Here is a 16,522-nt window from a genome sequence, read left to right on the forward strand (position 1 = left end):
ACTACACAACAGGAACTAAGGAGGAAGGAGAATTCCCTTTGGCCCACATTTTTAAGTGGGTTAGTCAAATACACACCTTCTGGAATAATAACGTGGACTGTAGTTCAATTATCCTACAGGTTACAATTCCCAGCTCAGCAAAACACCAAAATGTGTATTTATTTTAAAAAAAAAAACTTTTCAAAAATACTTTTTTTAAAATACAAGTGAGGAATAGGAGATTCGATTCCTGATTTATTCCTGCTGATTGTGTTTTGCAATTCATTCTTGTGCTGCTGAAACTTTTGTTTTTGTCACTGTTTATTTATTGTGTTCTTTTTAGAAAAATAGTATTTTTTAAAAAAGTAAAATGCCATACAAGGTTCAGCTTCATAGCATATATTAAGATAAATAAGAAATACATACACAATATATATTTCAGTATATAATTGTGCTATTGTATTAAATACAGTCTTTCCTAATCCTAAAATAACACATTGTATAAGGACCTACGATTGCCTGATGAATGCACTCTACCATTCCATTAGTCAATGAATAAGCTCCAGTTCTGTTAGGTTTCAGCCTACATTCTTTCATTGTTAAATAGCTTGTAAGCTTAGTTATTACTGCAAATTCAATACATTTTTGCCTCCCATTCTGTTAGCTCAGTTGGAGCAGGAGCATAATCTCAGGGTCATGGGCAAAAGATTCCTGCATTGCAGGGGGTTAGATTACGTGACCCTCACAGTCCCTTCCCTTCTTTTTCCTAGGATTTGAATGCTTTTTCCAATATTTTGAGTAACATTTTACAGTGTCTATAATAATGCAAGACATCAGTTCTCCTAGCCGGTTTTGGTGTGTTTGTCAATACAAATAAGGTAGGTTCTAAATATTGCGGTACTTTTTATTTTCCCTATTATATTCTTAATCTGAGATGTGTTTGGGGTTGGTTTGTTGGTTTGCCTTTTCATACAACCATAAAATACTTTTATTGTATTATATAGCTGCTGTATACTGCCTTGGAGGCCCTTCCAGTAAAATAAAAAGGCCTATAAACTGGAATATAAACCACTACAACAAAATAGTGACAAGCCAGAGAAAGTGAGCAAGCTGAAGCTCTATCAAATGTTTGTGTGTAGTTGATCCAATCAACTCTGTAATAACTCAAGGTATCCCCCTAATAGCTTAAACAAACCATCAATGATAATAAATAGAAGTGAATTTGTTGGACCGTCAATGAGCATTATGTACAAATGATAACAAACACAATGGAAGACAGCGCAGCAAAGAAATCATCACCACCCAAACAAGGGATGGAGGAGGACGTGGACCGCTTTGGAGTGACATGGGAGTGGCTTACCCAAGTCGGTGTATCTGGTCCAGAAGAAGTGCCCAAAGCCACCGTAGCTCAGCTGGAACAAGGGCTCATTTCTTTTCCTTAGCGAGGCACCATTCTTCAAGGATAAGGCGGCATGTTCTGAACACCGATACGTGATGAAGCCATATTTATCTCCCCTGAGAAACAAAATGGAGAACTTAAGCATAGGCAACAATTTACTGCCATTTATTTGTGTTACGTTTTTTGTAAACCTCCAAAGGACACATCCTTTTCTCCTCAAAGAAGGTAGATGGAGCTGGAAGGTAGTGGTCATCCCAGTGAGCCTTCGTGGTTAGCCAGGGATTAGAAGCCAGGTGCTCTGCCCACTACACCACACCAGTCTCTCTGCCTACACTGGCCTCATTGAAATGAATGGACATGACTAAGTGAGGTCCAATAGTTTCAACAGATTTACTCTGAGTAAGGCTTAGCTGAATACCACCCTCTAGTTCTCCTTGCATGCCACACTTTGTACGTCATTAGAACCTAACAACCCTCGAGTTCAAATATATTACATAGGTCTCCACATCTCTCTTTATTTAGGAGAAAGGGAGACTCGTTATTTTATAATCAAGCAGATCCCTAGAACAAAAAGAATTTCAAAGGGCAACAGTCCCATGAAATAACACTGGAGAAAGCATTATGTCTCTTTAAAATCCTGTGAAGCAGCATCTCTTCAGATCACCATTGTACCACAGCAGCAGACACTTTCCCAAAGAACAGACATCTCCAGAGTCGTCCCCACAAAAACCACTCTCCAGCTTTCAATCCCCAAATAAGACCGAAGTCCTGCCTCTCATGTCATGCAGGATAGACAGGCTAGGTTCCTGGTGCTCAGATCTCCAAAAGGTCCTGCTGGTTCTATCAGCGAGGGAGGGGGAAGCATAGCTTTGACCCACCTTTTATTCCTGGTCAAAACGCAACACTCAACAATCTCTCCGAACACCTCAAAGCGCTTCTTCAGTTCAGTGGAGCTCATACTGCTGGCAAGGTTTCTGATGTACACTACGCGGCCTTCTCCCTGTTCAGGGATGAGAATAATTGCTTAGGCCTGTCCTGATACAACTCTTTCTTCTTCTTCCGACTGAACTCTTCCTATCCCCCAACCTGCTTTAACAACAAGGCAGCATGATGTTGTGTAACAAATGCACAAATTCTATCTGCTGAAACAGCTCTTTGAGGAGTAGCTGCCTGCTAGCGTTTCACGGCTAGCTTGCCTATGGTGCACCCTTTATCATCTTATTTTATGTCTCCCTTTCAAAAGCTGCAGCTTTACCCCATTTCAGCTTCATTATAAAGTTGCCATGGAATCACAATTCCCACTGCTCTCTGTAAGTGCCTGCTGATGAATTCGGCACCAAGTTTCTCCTGGGTCAAGAACTGAATTTGTTGCCAGTTATGTTTACTTTATTTCTTTCTAATTCATCATCTTAAACTAGTGTTGGGCCAAGAGATACTGCAACATGTACTGTGCCACTCCTACTTGGAGTGGGAGTCAAACCAAAATTGCTTTGTCCCTAAATTCAGATGAATTTTCCAAAGAGGGAGTCAACCGATCTGGTTGGAAACCGCACAATTCCCACTTGATTTATTACAGAAGCCCCCACATAGCAAACAGGTCACTTACAATGGCTTTTTCTCTCCTCTTCTCCATCGGTCCAACAGTTCCATCTTGACACTGCTTGCCATTTTCGTATCTGTTTGATAAACAAGAAGGCACATGAATTTAGTCCTGAATGGACTCTGGCTGGTCTGAGCACTAGAAATCACAAGGAAGTAGAGGCACACTTGTTGCATGCAGGGACAGGCTCACAGCACAAAGAATGCTGTGTTTGCAACAGCAGGCTTTCAAAGACAAATGCCAGCATCCAGCATAAAAAGGAGAAACGGCAAGGCATCGGATACAGGGCGGAAAGGGTGGACAGAAATTAATTTGCAGAGCCTAATATGTTTCAAAATTCTTCTTCGTGCTTAGGTACAACCAATTTGAATCTTTGGCTTCCAATTCTGATGCAACAGGTCTTAAAACTTATTTCTGCCCACCTGGATGCTTCTTCCCTCTTTTTCACCGTTTATCAAGAGTATTTCTTCTGCAAAGGGAAAGGCTTGAGACATTCACACAAGGGGCTGGCAATCTAGTGGAGCATACAACTAATGGAAGGGGGAAGGAGATTGCTCCCTCCAGTCTCTTCTGCCACTGCCCAGGCGGTTCCCGAGGGTCCTCCAACTTTCCAAAACAGATATTCAGGGGATGCAGAGGAGAACTGGCAAAAATTGCTTCTGCTACTTCTGTAAGTGAGAGGTCCTGTGAGTGAAACCTCACTCACAGGGATCTCTGGACCCACCCAACCCAGTCTCTTTCAGAGTAATCGTATTATCTATAAAGCAGCATGGATGTGCATGGCACCTCCTGGATAAACATGCCGGTAAGCAAAAAGTCAGCACCTCTGCCAGAGGGCCACCTGTAAAGCAGTAGCTACCTTTGTGAGGGAGCCGGTAAAGACCAGCCAATGCAACCCACTACAATTTTGCTCACTACTGGTCTCTCTGAGCCCTTTCGCCAAAGACCCTGTGAACTCACAAATGTGCAGAGAAGCCCACCTGCTTGCTGGAGACCTGGACCTGCAGCACGAAGACTCAGAATCAGACCTGCTTCGGGAGCAATAGTGCAAACTGGCCCTGGAAAGAGGGTTCTTGTAGGGGCACATCTTGGATTCCAATGGACTTGTGCAGCACTCTTCCTCCTCCTCCTCTTCCTCCTCCTCTTCCTCCAACGGGGAACCAATCTCACTGCAGCTGTCCTCAAAGACGGTGTCATATTCAGGCGTCTTGCAGAAGGCCGTCTCCCCGGCATCGAGGGCACTGTCCAAGAGGCCAAAGTGTTTTGTCAAGCTGGCCCTGATCTCCTGGTCCCTCAGCTGCTGGCTTCCCTCCTTCACTGAGGTCCCATTGACGCCCTCCTGACTCTCATGCTGGTAGTGCACATCAGGGGCTCTCCGCTTGTGTTTGTTTTCCACATGGCTCAGGGGCTCCCAGGATTTCAGCACCTTCCTCTGGAGCGAGGCCTCGGGCTTCAAGACCTGGCAATAGTCGTGGTCGCCAAAAGAGCGTGAGAAAGGGCGCTTCAGCACCCCATGTGGCTCGGGGTGGGGCAGGTGGGGGGTGGACCGACTCAGGTGTGCGTACAGCTCTGTCCGCACCGGGTGCTTCTTCTGCTTCTTCCCGGAGGCTGCCCTGTCCCCCATCATTGGCTGTGGCTCAGAGCTGGTGATGATGGCAGTCTCCTTGGCTGGCCTCTGGTGAATGTCTGGCTTATACAGGTCCTCCTCTGAAGGCTTGTATGGTGGAGTAGTTGGTGGTGTGAGACCTTATCTCCCCCAAGGAAGCAAAAGGATAAAGGTCTTTCAGTACAGAAGCATGAAAGTTAAAACAAACAAGAAAGCTGCCTTGACAAGGGGAGTTAGACTTGTTCCCTCATTGTACACCACCACATCTGTCAAACCAGAGTTTCCCAAACTTGGGTCTCCAGCTGTTGCTGGACTACAACTCCCATCAACCCTAGCTAGCAGTACAAGTGATCCAGGATGATGGGAATTATAATCCAAAACCAGCTGGAGACCCAAGTTTGGGAAACCCTGCTGCATAATTGATTCTGGGCCAGCTGCACTTCTGTTTACAGCTAGCTTCTTCTCTTGGGGAAATGGCAACAGCAGTTCTCAAGGAGTTGGTGAGGACACAGGCACTTATGTTAGATAGCTGCCATTTCAGATGAAGGGGGTCCCTTTCCTTCAAGTCAATGGCTTTATGCAGAATTAACATCCTGAAGTCACTAGCTGACCATGAGGTCCTTGGCACTGGCCCACCTTCTCTTCACATTTTGCAGGATGTGGCAGACTCTTAAAGTAAATTCCACCCTTACCTGCAGTGCCACACAGCTCTACGGTCAGAACTTGCTCGAAATTGCGCTTTCCAAATGTTGGTTCTCTAAAGAGGAGGAGAAAAGGAGAGTGTAGAGGTCATGGAAGAGATAAGGTATATGTTAAAGATGGAGACATCACAATTCGCATACTAAACCAGAAACAAGGAAGCTGTAAAGATAAAGTGACTCTGGCCAAACTTTTAAGGGTCAGTTGCCATGTCAACAGGTTTCTAAATGGCCATGCAACTGGTAAGGACCAGAGAGCAGGGAATAGTTCCAGGTAACTATGAAGTGAAAGTTTTGCAAGCTAGAAGGAAACTGCTCTCCATGACCACCCTTATAGGCTACTACATTGTCACAAATGACCAGCATATGCTAGTAAAAAGTGTATATGGGCAAATACCATTTGTGGACTTATTTGCACACAATTATGTTATATTTTCATGCATGCATTAGGGCACAAGGGAGAAACATGCTAAGAGGAAGGCATGCTTGGCAAACCCACACCGTGATCAACTCCCGCCCGGAAACCAATGTCCCCACTGTGGAAGGGCGTGTGGATCCAGAATTGGCCTCCACAGTCACTTACGGACTCATTGTTAAAACTATGTTTATGGAAGACCATCTTACTCGGCTACGAGTGATCGCCAAAGAAGAAGAAGGGCAGCAAAGTTCTGAGACAGCCATGTGCCAGGTTCCTGACACCTGAGGCTATCCTCCTCCACTAATAATATGTATTTTTGGTATTTCACTTACGTTGTTGCCAAGGGCAGCGACAGACACCTTGGTGCTTCTGAAAGAAAAACAAACAGGAAAAAGCAGAATGACTCAGTGAGCCACATCCGTGCCTTTGAACTGGACTAGGTTGCTCATGAGAAAGCAGATTAAGACCAAACAAAGCAAGATTGGATCTTCTGAATCTGACATCTTTTTTGTTTTAACACTTAAAAGGCAGCAGGGAGATAATTGGATCAGGGTTGCAGGGCTGGGAGAGCAGGAATTAGTCCTACCTGCTTGTGCAGTTTCCCTGATTTAAATCTGCCCTCCCCACAAGCTGCTATTGGGGAAAAGAGAGAGGCCTGTAATGCCTGCCTTTAACCCCTGCCCTCAATAATCAATAGCAGCCGTTGGAGGGGGGAGGAGGAAAGACTTAAATTAGAGAATTGCCACAGGGAAAAGGATTCTCCCCCCCCCCCCGCCCAATACTGAAGCTCTGATCCAGTTCAGGACTCTCTACTGTTGTTTTAAGATGTAAAGGAGAGACACTAAGGGTCTGATCCTGGGTTTCTCACACCACGCCTGGTTTGCTCCTTAGTCACCTGGGTTGTAAGAAGCTGGAAGCTCAGAGTTCTAGTGTCCTCTGCAGCCCTGACAGTCTGAGTCCCTCCACAGAGTGTGTGTAACTTCTAAAGATATTCCCATCAAACTTTGCCAGTACAGTCATACCTCGGGTTACAGACGTTTCAGGTTGTGTTTTTTCAGGTTACGGACCTGCTGAAACCCGGATTCCGGAATGCTGTGGGTTGCAAACGTGCATCCCGCACGGATCACGTTTGCATCCCGAGCGTCTACTGTACTGAATTCCTCCTTTGCCACAATCCATCCTCTCCGTGCTCAATGAGCTTTTACAGGATATGTTCCCTGTGTTTGACTCAAAGCACGGGCCTTCCCTTACAAGAAGGGCCAGAGCTCAACCGAAGAGCATGTCCCTTGCTTGCAGAAGGAGCCAACCCACAGTATCTCCAAGCAGGCCTGGGAAAGACCTGGAGAGCCACTGCCAGACCCTGTGGACAACCCTGAGCTGCATGGCCCATTGGTCTGGCTCAGTATAAGGCAGCTTCCTATGTCCCTTCCCATGTTCCCCATACGTCCAGACTCTTACTTAGGGTACCTGTCTGATGCAAAAGGGCGCAGCACTGGCTCTCGCTGATCTCACATGCTTCGCTCTCCCCGGAGCTCTCTGGTGAGGGGGTTTGCAGCTCCATCGGGAGACTCTGATACCTGTCCTCTGCCTCTCCTGCACCGCTCACTTCGACCTCTGCTGCTGGTGCTTCCCTGTCAAAGTTCTGCAGAGTGGAGGAGCACAGGGACAGTCCTGGGGAGGCCACTTTGTTTTGAGGGGGTGTGGCCGGATCAGGGGGAGAGTCGTCAAGGAATGAAAGCCAGAGACTGAGCTCAGGGTTGAGTCTTTTGGAGCGTCGCACGGCATAAATAAAGCTCTCCTGCTTGCGGCCTGCCTTCCCAAAGGCCAGCTGGGGCCGCTTTGCACAGTCCTCCTCCTCCTCCGCAGGGCTGCCGGTCTCTTCCTTGACCTCGGGCTCCGCTTTGGGGCCCTGCCTGGGCTCCGTTTTCACCTCTGGTGGCATTCTGCCCCCGGACTTGCACGCCTCTGTGGATCCCCCAGCAGCCTCGGGCGGAGGAGCTCCCGGAGCCTTGGGTGGCTGCAACCTGGTCAAGGAGGCGTATGCAGGCTTGGCCAACCGGTATGGCTTGCTCACATCACACGGGAGGTCCCTGGCAAGCAGCTCCTTCAGGATAGAGAAACTGGCTGTGGGGGCTCTGGGCTGCTTGCAGCCCGCTGAGAGGTGCCAAGAGCTGGGCGGGCAACTGTCCTTGCTGCAGAGCGGAGGCCGCTGCAGGGGGCAATCCGGCTTGGCCCTCTTGGAGGGGCTGTGGAAATGCTGGTGTCTCGCATCGGCAAGGTCTGTGGGGGGCAGCTTTCTGGGGGGAAGGCAGTAAGTGTGCATGTAGCGGATGAGCTCCACAGTAGCGTGCAGCTCCTTCTCTCCAGTGCCTTCCTCGGAGGAAGATGGCGGAGTCGCTGCCATGTTGCCGCAGGGCAGCAACTCTTCACCAGAGTCGCTGTCCTCTCCATGGTGGGCACAGTATCTCTGGGGCTCCGTGCCGCCACTGTGGCACTCATCCGGTGGCCAGTTGTCCTTTGTGTGTGGGCAGTGGGCAGTGATGGAGGTGAGGTGCTTATGAAGCTCGGTGCAGCTCCGGCTCTGAGCCTGGAGAAAACTCGGCTTTCGGTCTCGGACACCGTCCACCTTCAAGAGCAGAGGGAAAAGGAAGTTAGGCTAACCAAGAATGAGTTTCTTCCCAGCCACATCATATACAGAGTCCTCATCTCCTCATCACATTCCATGTTTGGTGGTTACAGTAAGAAACTGCAGTAAATTTCTGTAGAAATGTTTACACCCCAGAAGATTTTATGGAATCAATAATCTACTGTATATGAAGAACTATTCAGCCTCTTCTGTGGTTACCCTGGTAATTTATCAGTTACATTTCATTAATGCCTATAGGATCTGTCTGATTTAATTTTATAAAGCAACTACTTGTACTCTTTGTGCAACTTATTTGTTCTCATCTACTTTCAGAGAACTTGCAGAATCTGGCTTTTTCGTGTCAGATTCTAAGGTAGTAAATGAAGGGCCTTGCATCCAAGCCACTAAACTGTATTTGTCATCTTCTTCTTCTTCCTCAGCAGTCAGTTTTTTGGTAGCAAGCACCAATACTACTTTCCAGTAAAGGTTGATGCTTAATACAAGCCTCACTCTGCCCTGTGTTTCAATTCCTGTTAAGCTGACTGAGCAAATACTGTGGGGATTTATCAGATGATACCTTTGACACCACTAATAGTGAGGGGAGCATTTGTTACCACCATGGTCAAGTAGGCCCTTGCCCTGCCTGAATCAGAGAAGAAAATGGATGATGAAAACTTATCTACCTATGCATGGATCTCTGCTATCTCTCAGCACAAAGCCTATGGCATATGTACACAAGCGAAGTAATGGGACGACATGCCCGTTCTTTAAGAATCACATATAAGAGTCATCTGTGCACAACTTGAAGAGAAACAGTAAAAGCTGGGTGGAAGTTTAAATTGATTCCATCCTTCTCCTCCTATGTTTGTGTATGTGTAAGTATAACAGAAGAATAGGAGGGATGTAACCTGTTGAGATGCAGAGCCTTGTTCCTTAGTGAATGCCCTGGGTAGGAGAAATCAAATGAAGATTTGGGGAAGCTGCTGGAAGCTAATGCAGGGTTTAAAGAACTGGGCAGGAGAGATGAGAAAGGAGAGGATGTATGTACACTTTCAACAGCTCCTTTCAAGAACTACACAGAGCAAGAGAGATCAAAGGGATTCTTCACACCCCTTGCATCAAATTTCTTTCTAGCTGCTGTATGTGGCAAATAGTATTGATTTGCCTCCCCTTTCTTCCAGTTGGCATGGAAGGGTCACTGTCTCTCTCTTACTCCACCCCCCCTCCCCACTTAGCCCTGCCTTTCCCATGCAATCTAAATCCACTTGCCTAATGCACTGCACAATTTCCATCACCCAAGTGGAAAATCTTTAATGGCATCTTGTGTGGATTTCAGGGGATTAGTTTAAATGACTGGACTGGTTCTGCAACTTTACGTGTAGCTCTTTGCCCAGCTAAAGTCAATTCAGTCAGCTGCTGGGAAGCTCCATTCTAATTTGGGGTCAAGGATGAGAGTGAGAGAGAAGAGGGGAAAGATCATTGTGACAAAATTTAAAGACGAAGGGAATCTGGGGAAAATAAAGAGGCTCTTTGTATACCGCACTCCAAAGGGCACACAGATGAAAGTCTTCTTGTTTTGAGAAGGCTCACTCTGATATCACTACCAGTGTCCTGTTTTCTCTCTCTCATCTCTCCTTTAATCCAGGTATGGCCAGCTTCTGTATTCATGGCTCTTTATTCCTGCTACACAACCCAAATTCCTCAAGGGTAGACAAACCGTACAATACAGTGGATTCCACCTGTCAGTACTGGTCTCACAGTTTATGGAGCATGTCTGCCTGGACACTGTAGCTAGGACACTACTACAGTGTGGCCTGATGCGAGAGGACAGGGCTCCTGCAACATCCATAACTGTGCACGACAAACTACACTGGCTGAAATTCCCTCTCCAACACCACCATTAAAGGGCACAGGAGCCCAGATTTCTTTTGCATCTAGCTACCCTAGCTGCTTTCTTCAAATCCCCACAGAGAGATATAAATAACGAAAAGTTTTTTTTAAAAAAATCCCTTGCCTCTTGATAAATTTAGAAAGAAAAATAAAATCTCTATGAGTGAGACTAGGGCAAGCTTTTTTAAACCACCCCTTGATTAACATTTGGTATGTTCACAAGGGACTGCATAAAAATGCATGATGGCCTGTCGATGGATGACCTTTGGCTAAATAATAAAGATTTGAAGATCCAGGGTACCACCTCAATTTTAAAGGACAACAGTGACAGTAAAAAACCAGATTTAAGTCAACATGACCAAGATGCATTGTTTTTGCTTAAAGTAGTAAGCAAAGGTCTTGCTTAGCTAGGCCAGGGTCCCATCATGCACCCTAAGAAGGGCTACTCCAATGTCTCACTTGGATGCTCCAGGTAGTGTAAGATGCAACTGAGTCACCTGCTGGCCCTCTGGTGCCACTGCCCCAACAGCTGCCGTTAGTTCAAACTGCTCTGATGACACACATAGGTCACGGCCATCTCAGCCCAAGTTCCACATGCATTCAATGGGAAATCAATGCCACCCTCACTTTGGGCAGCATGTCATGGGCTTTCAAGCCCCAACTTCTGAATGCATCTCAATTAAATGATCGACGGAGGCTCTGATGTGCTTGAAGCACTGCGGCCAAACATGCACAAGAGGGCCTTTTTGACTGTGGCACCTTGGTTGCACAAAAGGCCTGCTTGTCTACCTCACTGCTCACCTCCTGGCACACAACCAACCCCGGGCTTATTCAGGAAAGGTTGTGAGCTGATTAAGGCTGCAGTCCTATATACACTCATCTGGAAGTAAATCCCACTTTCTGAGTAGACATCACCATGATTACACTGATAAGAGTGGCCATGGAAACTATTTTTGCCTGCTACAACTTTTTTTGTTGGTGAAAACATTGTCACCACTTTCTGGTTTTATTGGTGAAGTTAAGCCGTTACTGCAAGCAACCTCAAGTGTTTTGAGGAGAGGCAAGACAGCAGTCATTTAACAAATAAATAAAAATTTACAAAACACTTCTAACAATACTGATGGGAGTGTGCCAGTGCTTACTAGGTCTTCCTAGACCATACTTCTTCTGTTTAAAATGGGAGGTGAGCTGTAATGTACAACTTGGATTTAATCTTGGGTAAATATAGTGTGGTGTGCTATCTTAGGGCAAAGGTTAGGGTTGCTAAGGCAAACAATACCTTTGTACAGGGTCGCTGGGGTCTGGATTTGGGAGTTCCTTGACGCCATGTGCTCCCCTCTCTCTGAACCTCATAGCTTGGAGGCACATTGGACGGAGAAAGGAGCAACTTCTTCAGCTGGAAAGGGAAGCGGTGAAAGAAAGAGTCGGAATTCCTACATAAATGAACAGCCACGTCTGCTTAAATTATCCCAGGTCAACCCTCCTGCTCTCCTCTAAGCAGTTGGAGTGGAGATTCAGCCCCCGCCCCCCACAACATGAGTTATGGCAGCCACAGATGTTTGAAGTCACATGAATCAGGGTCATGGGGAGGCTCCAACACACGCTGAGACTGAAAGCAAACAGGGGCTTGGAAAAGACCATTTCCAAATTTACTGCCTCCTGAGTTGGGTCTGGCTTGCAGTTCCAACTAGCATTGGATACTTACCAAGACCCAGCTCCATGGAGGCTCACTGCCTTGTTGTTAAAGCTCATCAAGGTGATGACAAAAATTCATTCATAGCTGCATGCAGCGAAAAAGCTGCAAGCGTGACCATCACACAAGAGGATCTGCCTGCAGGTTTTGTGCCATTTTCTTACATGGAGGTGCTGTTCATGTAGCAATTATATAGCATATGAAGAATTCCAGAAAGAGCCGCACAAAAAACAAATTTTTTTTGCAAAAAAACCCCAAACATCTTTCTAGAGAGCTCTTTGGCTGCAGGTATTAAAAGTTACTGCATAGGGGAGGGACAATGGCTTATCAACAATACTCATCACATGTTATACAAAACATTTCACAATCCTTCTCTGGGTACTCCTCCTTAACATCTCTGGAGTATCTTCCAGGGAAACCAAGGTGTGTGCCACTTACTACCAGCAGTGGTTGGCAAGGTGGCACAGGCAATGACTAATGTCACTGCTGCTTACCATGGGGGGGGGGGGAGGGAGGAGGGCACAGAGAGCTGAGTCTGGTGTGGGTGCAGTGGTGGGAGCCAATCTGATGCTCCAGCCACCATGCCTACACCATGCTGAACTCTGCCTGCCCTGCCCGCCCCTCTCCATCTTAGCTCAGTGTCAGGGAGTCAGTTGTGTGGTGCTGCTCTGCCAACTGCTGCTACCTCTGTCACCTCCTCTAAGGAGGACCAGACCTGTCTTAGCACTGAATAATCAAATCAAGTCTGATTGTGCAAAATGAACATTCTGTTGCCATAATTAAACGGTAGGACACCATGTGTGGAGTAAGTGTCCCTCGATGGCAGAAACCCCCTAGGTACAGAGGAAGACGTGTGTGTGTGTGTGTGTGTGTGTGTGTGAAAATAGGCAGGTCCAGGATTCTGCAAGCATGCTGCCTTCATGGTGCTTTAAGAATATTGGCAGCAGAGATTCAGGCACCTCCACTCCAGGCTCCTTTAAGTGAAAAATTGGAGGGGGAGAGAGATAGCTCTTTGCAGTTTGAAGAATTATGGGTGTTGTTGAACTGGCTTCTAGATAGTGAGGTTAATTCCCACCCACCCTTTAAACCCTAACTTGTGATATATTTTTTATGGGCATCCAATTTGTGCCAAGGAAGCAAGTGCATCAGCGCCTGAAAATCAATCAGTGGGATGTAACATTCCAACATGGCCTTCAATTGATTGATTGATTGATCAGCTCGCCAAGTCTTTTGAAGATGCACATTCTGTCCAAATGCCAAGTATTTACAAGGTTCTTTAAAAAAATTTTTTTTTTTATAAATATGAACTTTGGGACAAGTGCTATTTTAATCCCATCAAGGAAGTTGTGGGCAAAACAGCAGACTGAAAAATTATCTTGGGGTATCTGGTATCATGACCCGAATGTTCCTGATTACATGGTTAGAATATTTCAGTTTTGTTTTTTTAAAAAAGGGGGGAGGCGAGGTATCATATTCCACACTCTCACACTGAAGGCAACATGGGATCCATTAACATTAATGCCAGATTTGACTCTTGTGGGAACGTGGCAGTCGGGGGAAATCTTCAAAGGCAGTCTGGAAACTCAAAAAAGCTCTTTAACAATTAAACGTACGATGGAGATTCAATCAGTCAGTTCCCATGGTCAAATGCCTGCTTTCTCCATCACAATATTAAGTGAAAATTTCTGATGTCTGTGTGATATAATATATACATCTAATATATATAAATGAAAAGTTTATTTTCTTCTCCCTTGCAACGTATACATCCTATATATACACATATGGATTTGTGTGATATATATATCTATAAATATATAAATATTATACACCCACACACATGCACACTTTTGTGTGAAGTGAAAATGCCATACATTTCACCACTAGATGCCGCCAGAACACTTTTAGAAATCATGACATTCATTAATGACAGATAAGGGAAGGGAGAGGAGGGGGAATATAGAATGATAGGCAGGAGCCTGTGGGAACATAGAGAGGCCTCTAAAACCAACACTCTTGTAGGATGATTTAATGCATGGCCAAGTAATAGAAGGGTGGAGGGTCGAAGGCTCTCTAGCCTCCAGGTCTGGGCATGTGCTAAGTGAAAACAGGTTCTGAAAATGTGACGTTCTCCGTGAAGACGCCATCCACAGTGCCCTCTTCCCCTTCTAGCACTCCTTGCAAGTTTGCTAAGAAGGGATCTCTGAGAGAAACCACAGAGAACTCAGAATAGCTAGAACTTCAAGCTTCATCAAGCCCCCAAAATCCAGGAGTCACAGAAAGGGCGTTGTGCATTCTTCACTTCTGTCTATCCTCAAGGGAGCAGAGAGCAGGGCAGCGGCTGGAATACGGTTCTAGGCACAGAATTTGGCTTTCCAGAGAACCTCTGCAGTGTAAAGGCAAGCTTCGGGTTCTTGAAAGCGTGTGGGCAATACCAGATGAAATCTCAAAAGTGTGGGAAGTAACTAAACTTCTGGTTGTTGGCTGGGTAGGGGTGGTGGTAGTCCTAGTTCCTAGCCAAAGCAGAAGAAAATTACGCCAAAGGAAAAATACGCAGTCTGCTTGATTTGCATAATGCATAGTGGTCATAGACTCCGGGTTTTCAGTTATTTATTTGGAAAACCTGGGCTAAGCTTTCAATTTGCTATACATGCAGAGATTTCTTTTCCATAAGTTTATTCAGGATACCATGATGCACAATACTGTTTCTTGGTTTTTAAAGCAAATAAATACTAATTTATTTGCTCATTTTCTCGTGTTCTTCTATTACGGAACACAGGGCAACCCAGCCACGGAGTGTTGTCTTTGTGTGTCTCCCCCCCCCCCCGCAGGCACTGACAAGACCCAGACCTGCCTAAGCTTCAGCAAGGTGGTGCAGATACATTATTCAGCCCTGACCATAAGGGGATACAGCAGATCAGCGGCACTAGCCAACCTCATAGCGGGGAGGGAGCTTTTCTCACGCCTCTGATCATGCGAGGGATCGGCACTTGGAGACTTGGCGGCACAGAGAGTGGAGGGTGGGAGTGGGCGAGGAGGAACGGGGAGGGGGGGAATGTTGGGAAATGAGATATATCAAAAAAGAGAAAGAAACAGCAGACAATGAGGCACCACTGGAGTGGGGCTTGTTTAAAGATGATTGCGGCTCTGGAATGCATCTGATGCCATTCACACGCCTGACCCGCACTCGATTCCCCTTCCCCGCAACAGTCACACCCTTTCCCCCATCAGGATGGCAATGGAGTGAGAGCAATGGTGCAGCACATGTATACGTATACAATAACAGGTATATGCTTTTTGTATTGTTATAATTGTAAGCCTATAATGAAAAAATTCAGACCTTTGCTTCCTATCATACCCATGCAGCCGGCTTATCAGAGGCGCATCCAAATCCACCTTAAACAGTAGGAAGTGGGTTCTTACTAGAGACAGCTCATCAACCTCTGGGGCCAGAGGAGGCCCCCTCGGGAGAGGGGCGGCAGGTTTGGGAGAGGGGGTGAGTGACGTGCAGCCGCTGTTGGGCATGTCCCCCTCGTCCATAGGTCTGAAGGCGGCCAGGCCCATGTCGTCTCCCTGGATGTCATCCAGTGTCTCGGTGAGAGCCGCCAGCAGCGCTTCATTCTCGCTGTCAATAATCTGGTGGGAGGAGTCAGAAGAATGAGAAAGAGAGAGAAAGAGAGAAAGAGAGAGAGAGAGAGAGGATGTTACCCAATCAAAATGCCTCCTACATGAGAACAACTCAAATCACATCACATTAAAGCACAGGAAACACCATGCAGATGAAACCACTGAGGCTGAATATATCGCTATACAGTGGTACCTCGGTTTAAGAACAGCCCTGTTTATTAACTATTCGGTTTACAAACTCTGCAAAATCGGAAGTAGGGTCCCGGTTTGCGAACTTTACCTCGGTCTAAGAACAGAATCCAAACGGTGGAAGGGCAGCGGCGGCAGGAGGCCTCATTAGGGAAAGCGCGCCTCGGTTTAAGAATGGTTTCCGTTTAAGAACAGACTTCCGGAACGGATTAAGTTCGTAAACTGAGGTACCACTGTATTGCAAAAACAATCTATGAACCCTAAGATACATAGGGTTGTATCCAACGCTAGTCCCACTCAGAGCAGATCATGGACATGACTGACTTTCACCCACCAACTTGAATTTTTCTATTCTGAGCATCCTTTAATTGGATAGAACCCACATGGAGTTTATTAGAATCCAAAATGTAATAACACACTTCCATTTGTACATCATCATATAGCATCCATATGTAATCCCTCTGCTACAGTTTTCTTTCTTTCTTTCTTTCTTTCTTTCTTTCTTTCTTTCTTTCTTTCTTTCTTTCTTTCTTTCTTTCTTTCTTTCTTTCTTTCTTTCTTTCCTCCCTCCCTCCCTCCCTCCCTCCCTCCCTCCCTCCCTCCCTGTGAAAGCAGGCAAGGAAAGTTCTGAGAAGCCTTTAACAGTGTAACCCATCCATGAATATAATTTCCACCATTAAAGGTTTTATTTTTTAACAGCATTCACCTAGGTTTGTTGAGATATGATTTGATTTGGAGGTGAGCTTTATTTCTGCAAGAGCTGAAGATCTTATCTCTAGCTATATTTCTGCTTCCGAAAA

General features: G+C 46.0%; 1 protein-coding gene across 1 annotated transcript in view; it reads right to left on the reverse strand.

Annotated features, from left to right (window-relative positions):
* Positions 1 to 16,522, reverse strand: part of PPARGC1B (PPARG coactivator 1 beta) — a 101,718-nt gene that overhangs the window by 4,221 nt on the left and 80,975 nt on the right. Inside the window, exons 3-11 of the mRNA XM_081899126.1 lie at positions 15,330 to 15,542; positions 11,496 to 11,612; positions 7,168 to 8,326; positions 6,033 to 6,069; positions 5,277 to 5,341; positions 3,959 to 4,724; positions 2,985 to 3,054; positions 2,257 to 2,378; positions 1,340 to 1,494 (exon numbers count right to left, since the gene is read on the reverse strand). Of these exons, the coding sequence (XP_081755252.1) occupies positions 1,340 to 1,494; positions 2,257 to 2,378; positions 2,985 to 3,054; positions 3,959 to 4,724; positions 5,277 to 5,341; positions 6,033 to 6,069; positions 7,168 to 8,326; positions 11,496 to 11,612; positions 15,330 to 15,542 (2,704 nt within the window). The remainder of the gene's footprint in view (positions 1 to 1,339; positions 1,495 to 2,256; positions 2,379 to 2,984; positions 3,055 to 3,958; positions 4,725 to 5,276; positions 5,342 to 6,032; positions 6,070 to 7,167; positions 8,327 to 11,495; positions 11,613 to 15,329; positions 15,543 to 16,522) is intronic.

The sequence above is a fragment of the Podarcis melisellensis genome (assembly GCF_964234715.1).
Source record: "Podarcis melisellensis genome assembly, chromosome: 2".
NCBI classification, from domain to species: Eukaryota; Metazoa; Chordata; class Lepidosauria; order Squamata; family Lacertidae; genus Podarcis; species Podarcis melisellensis.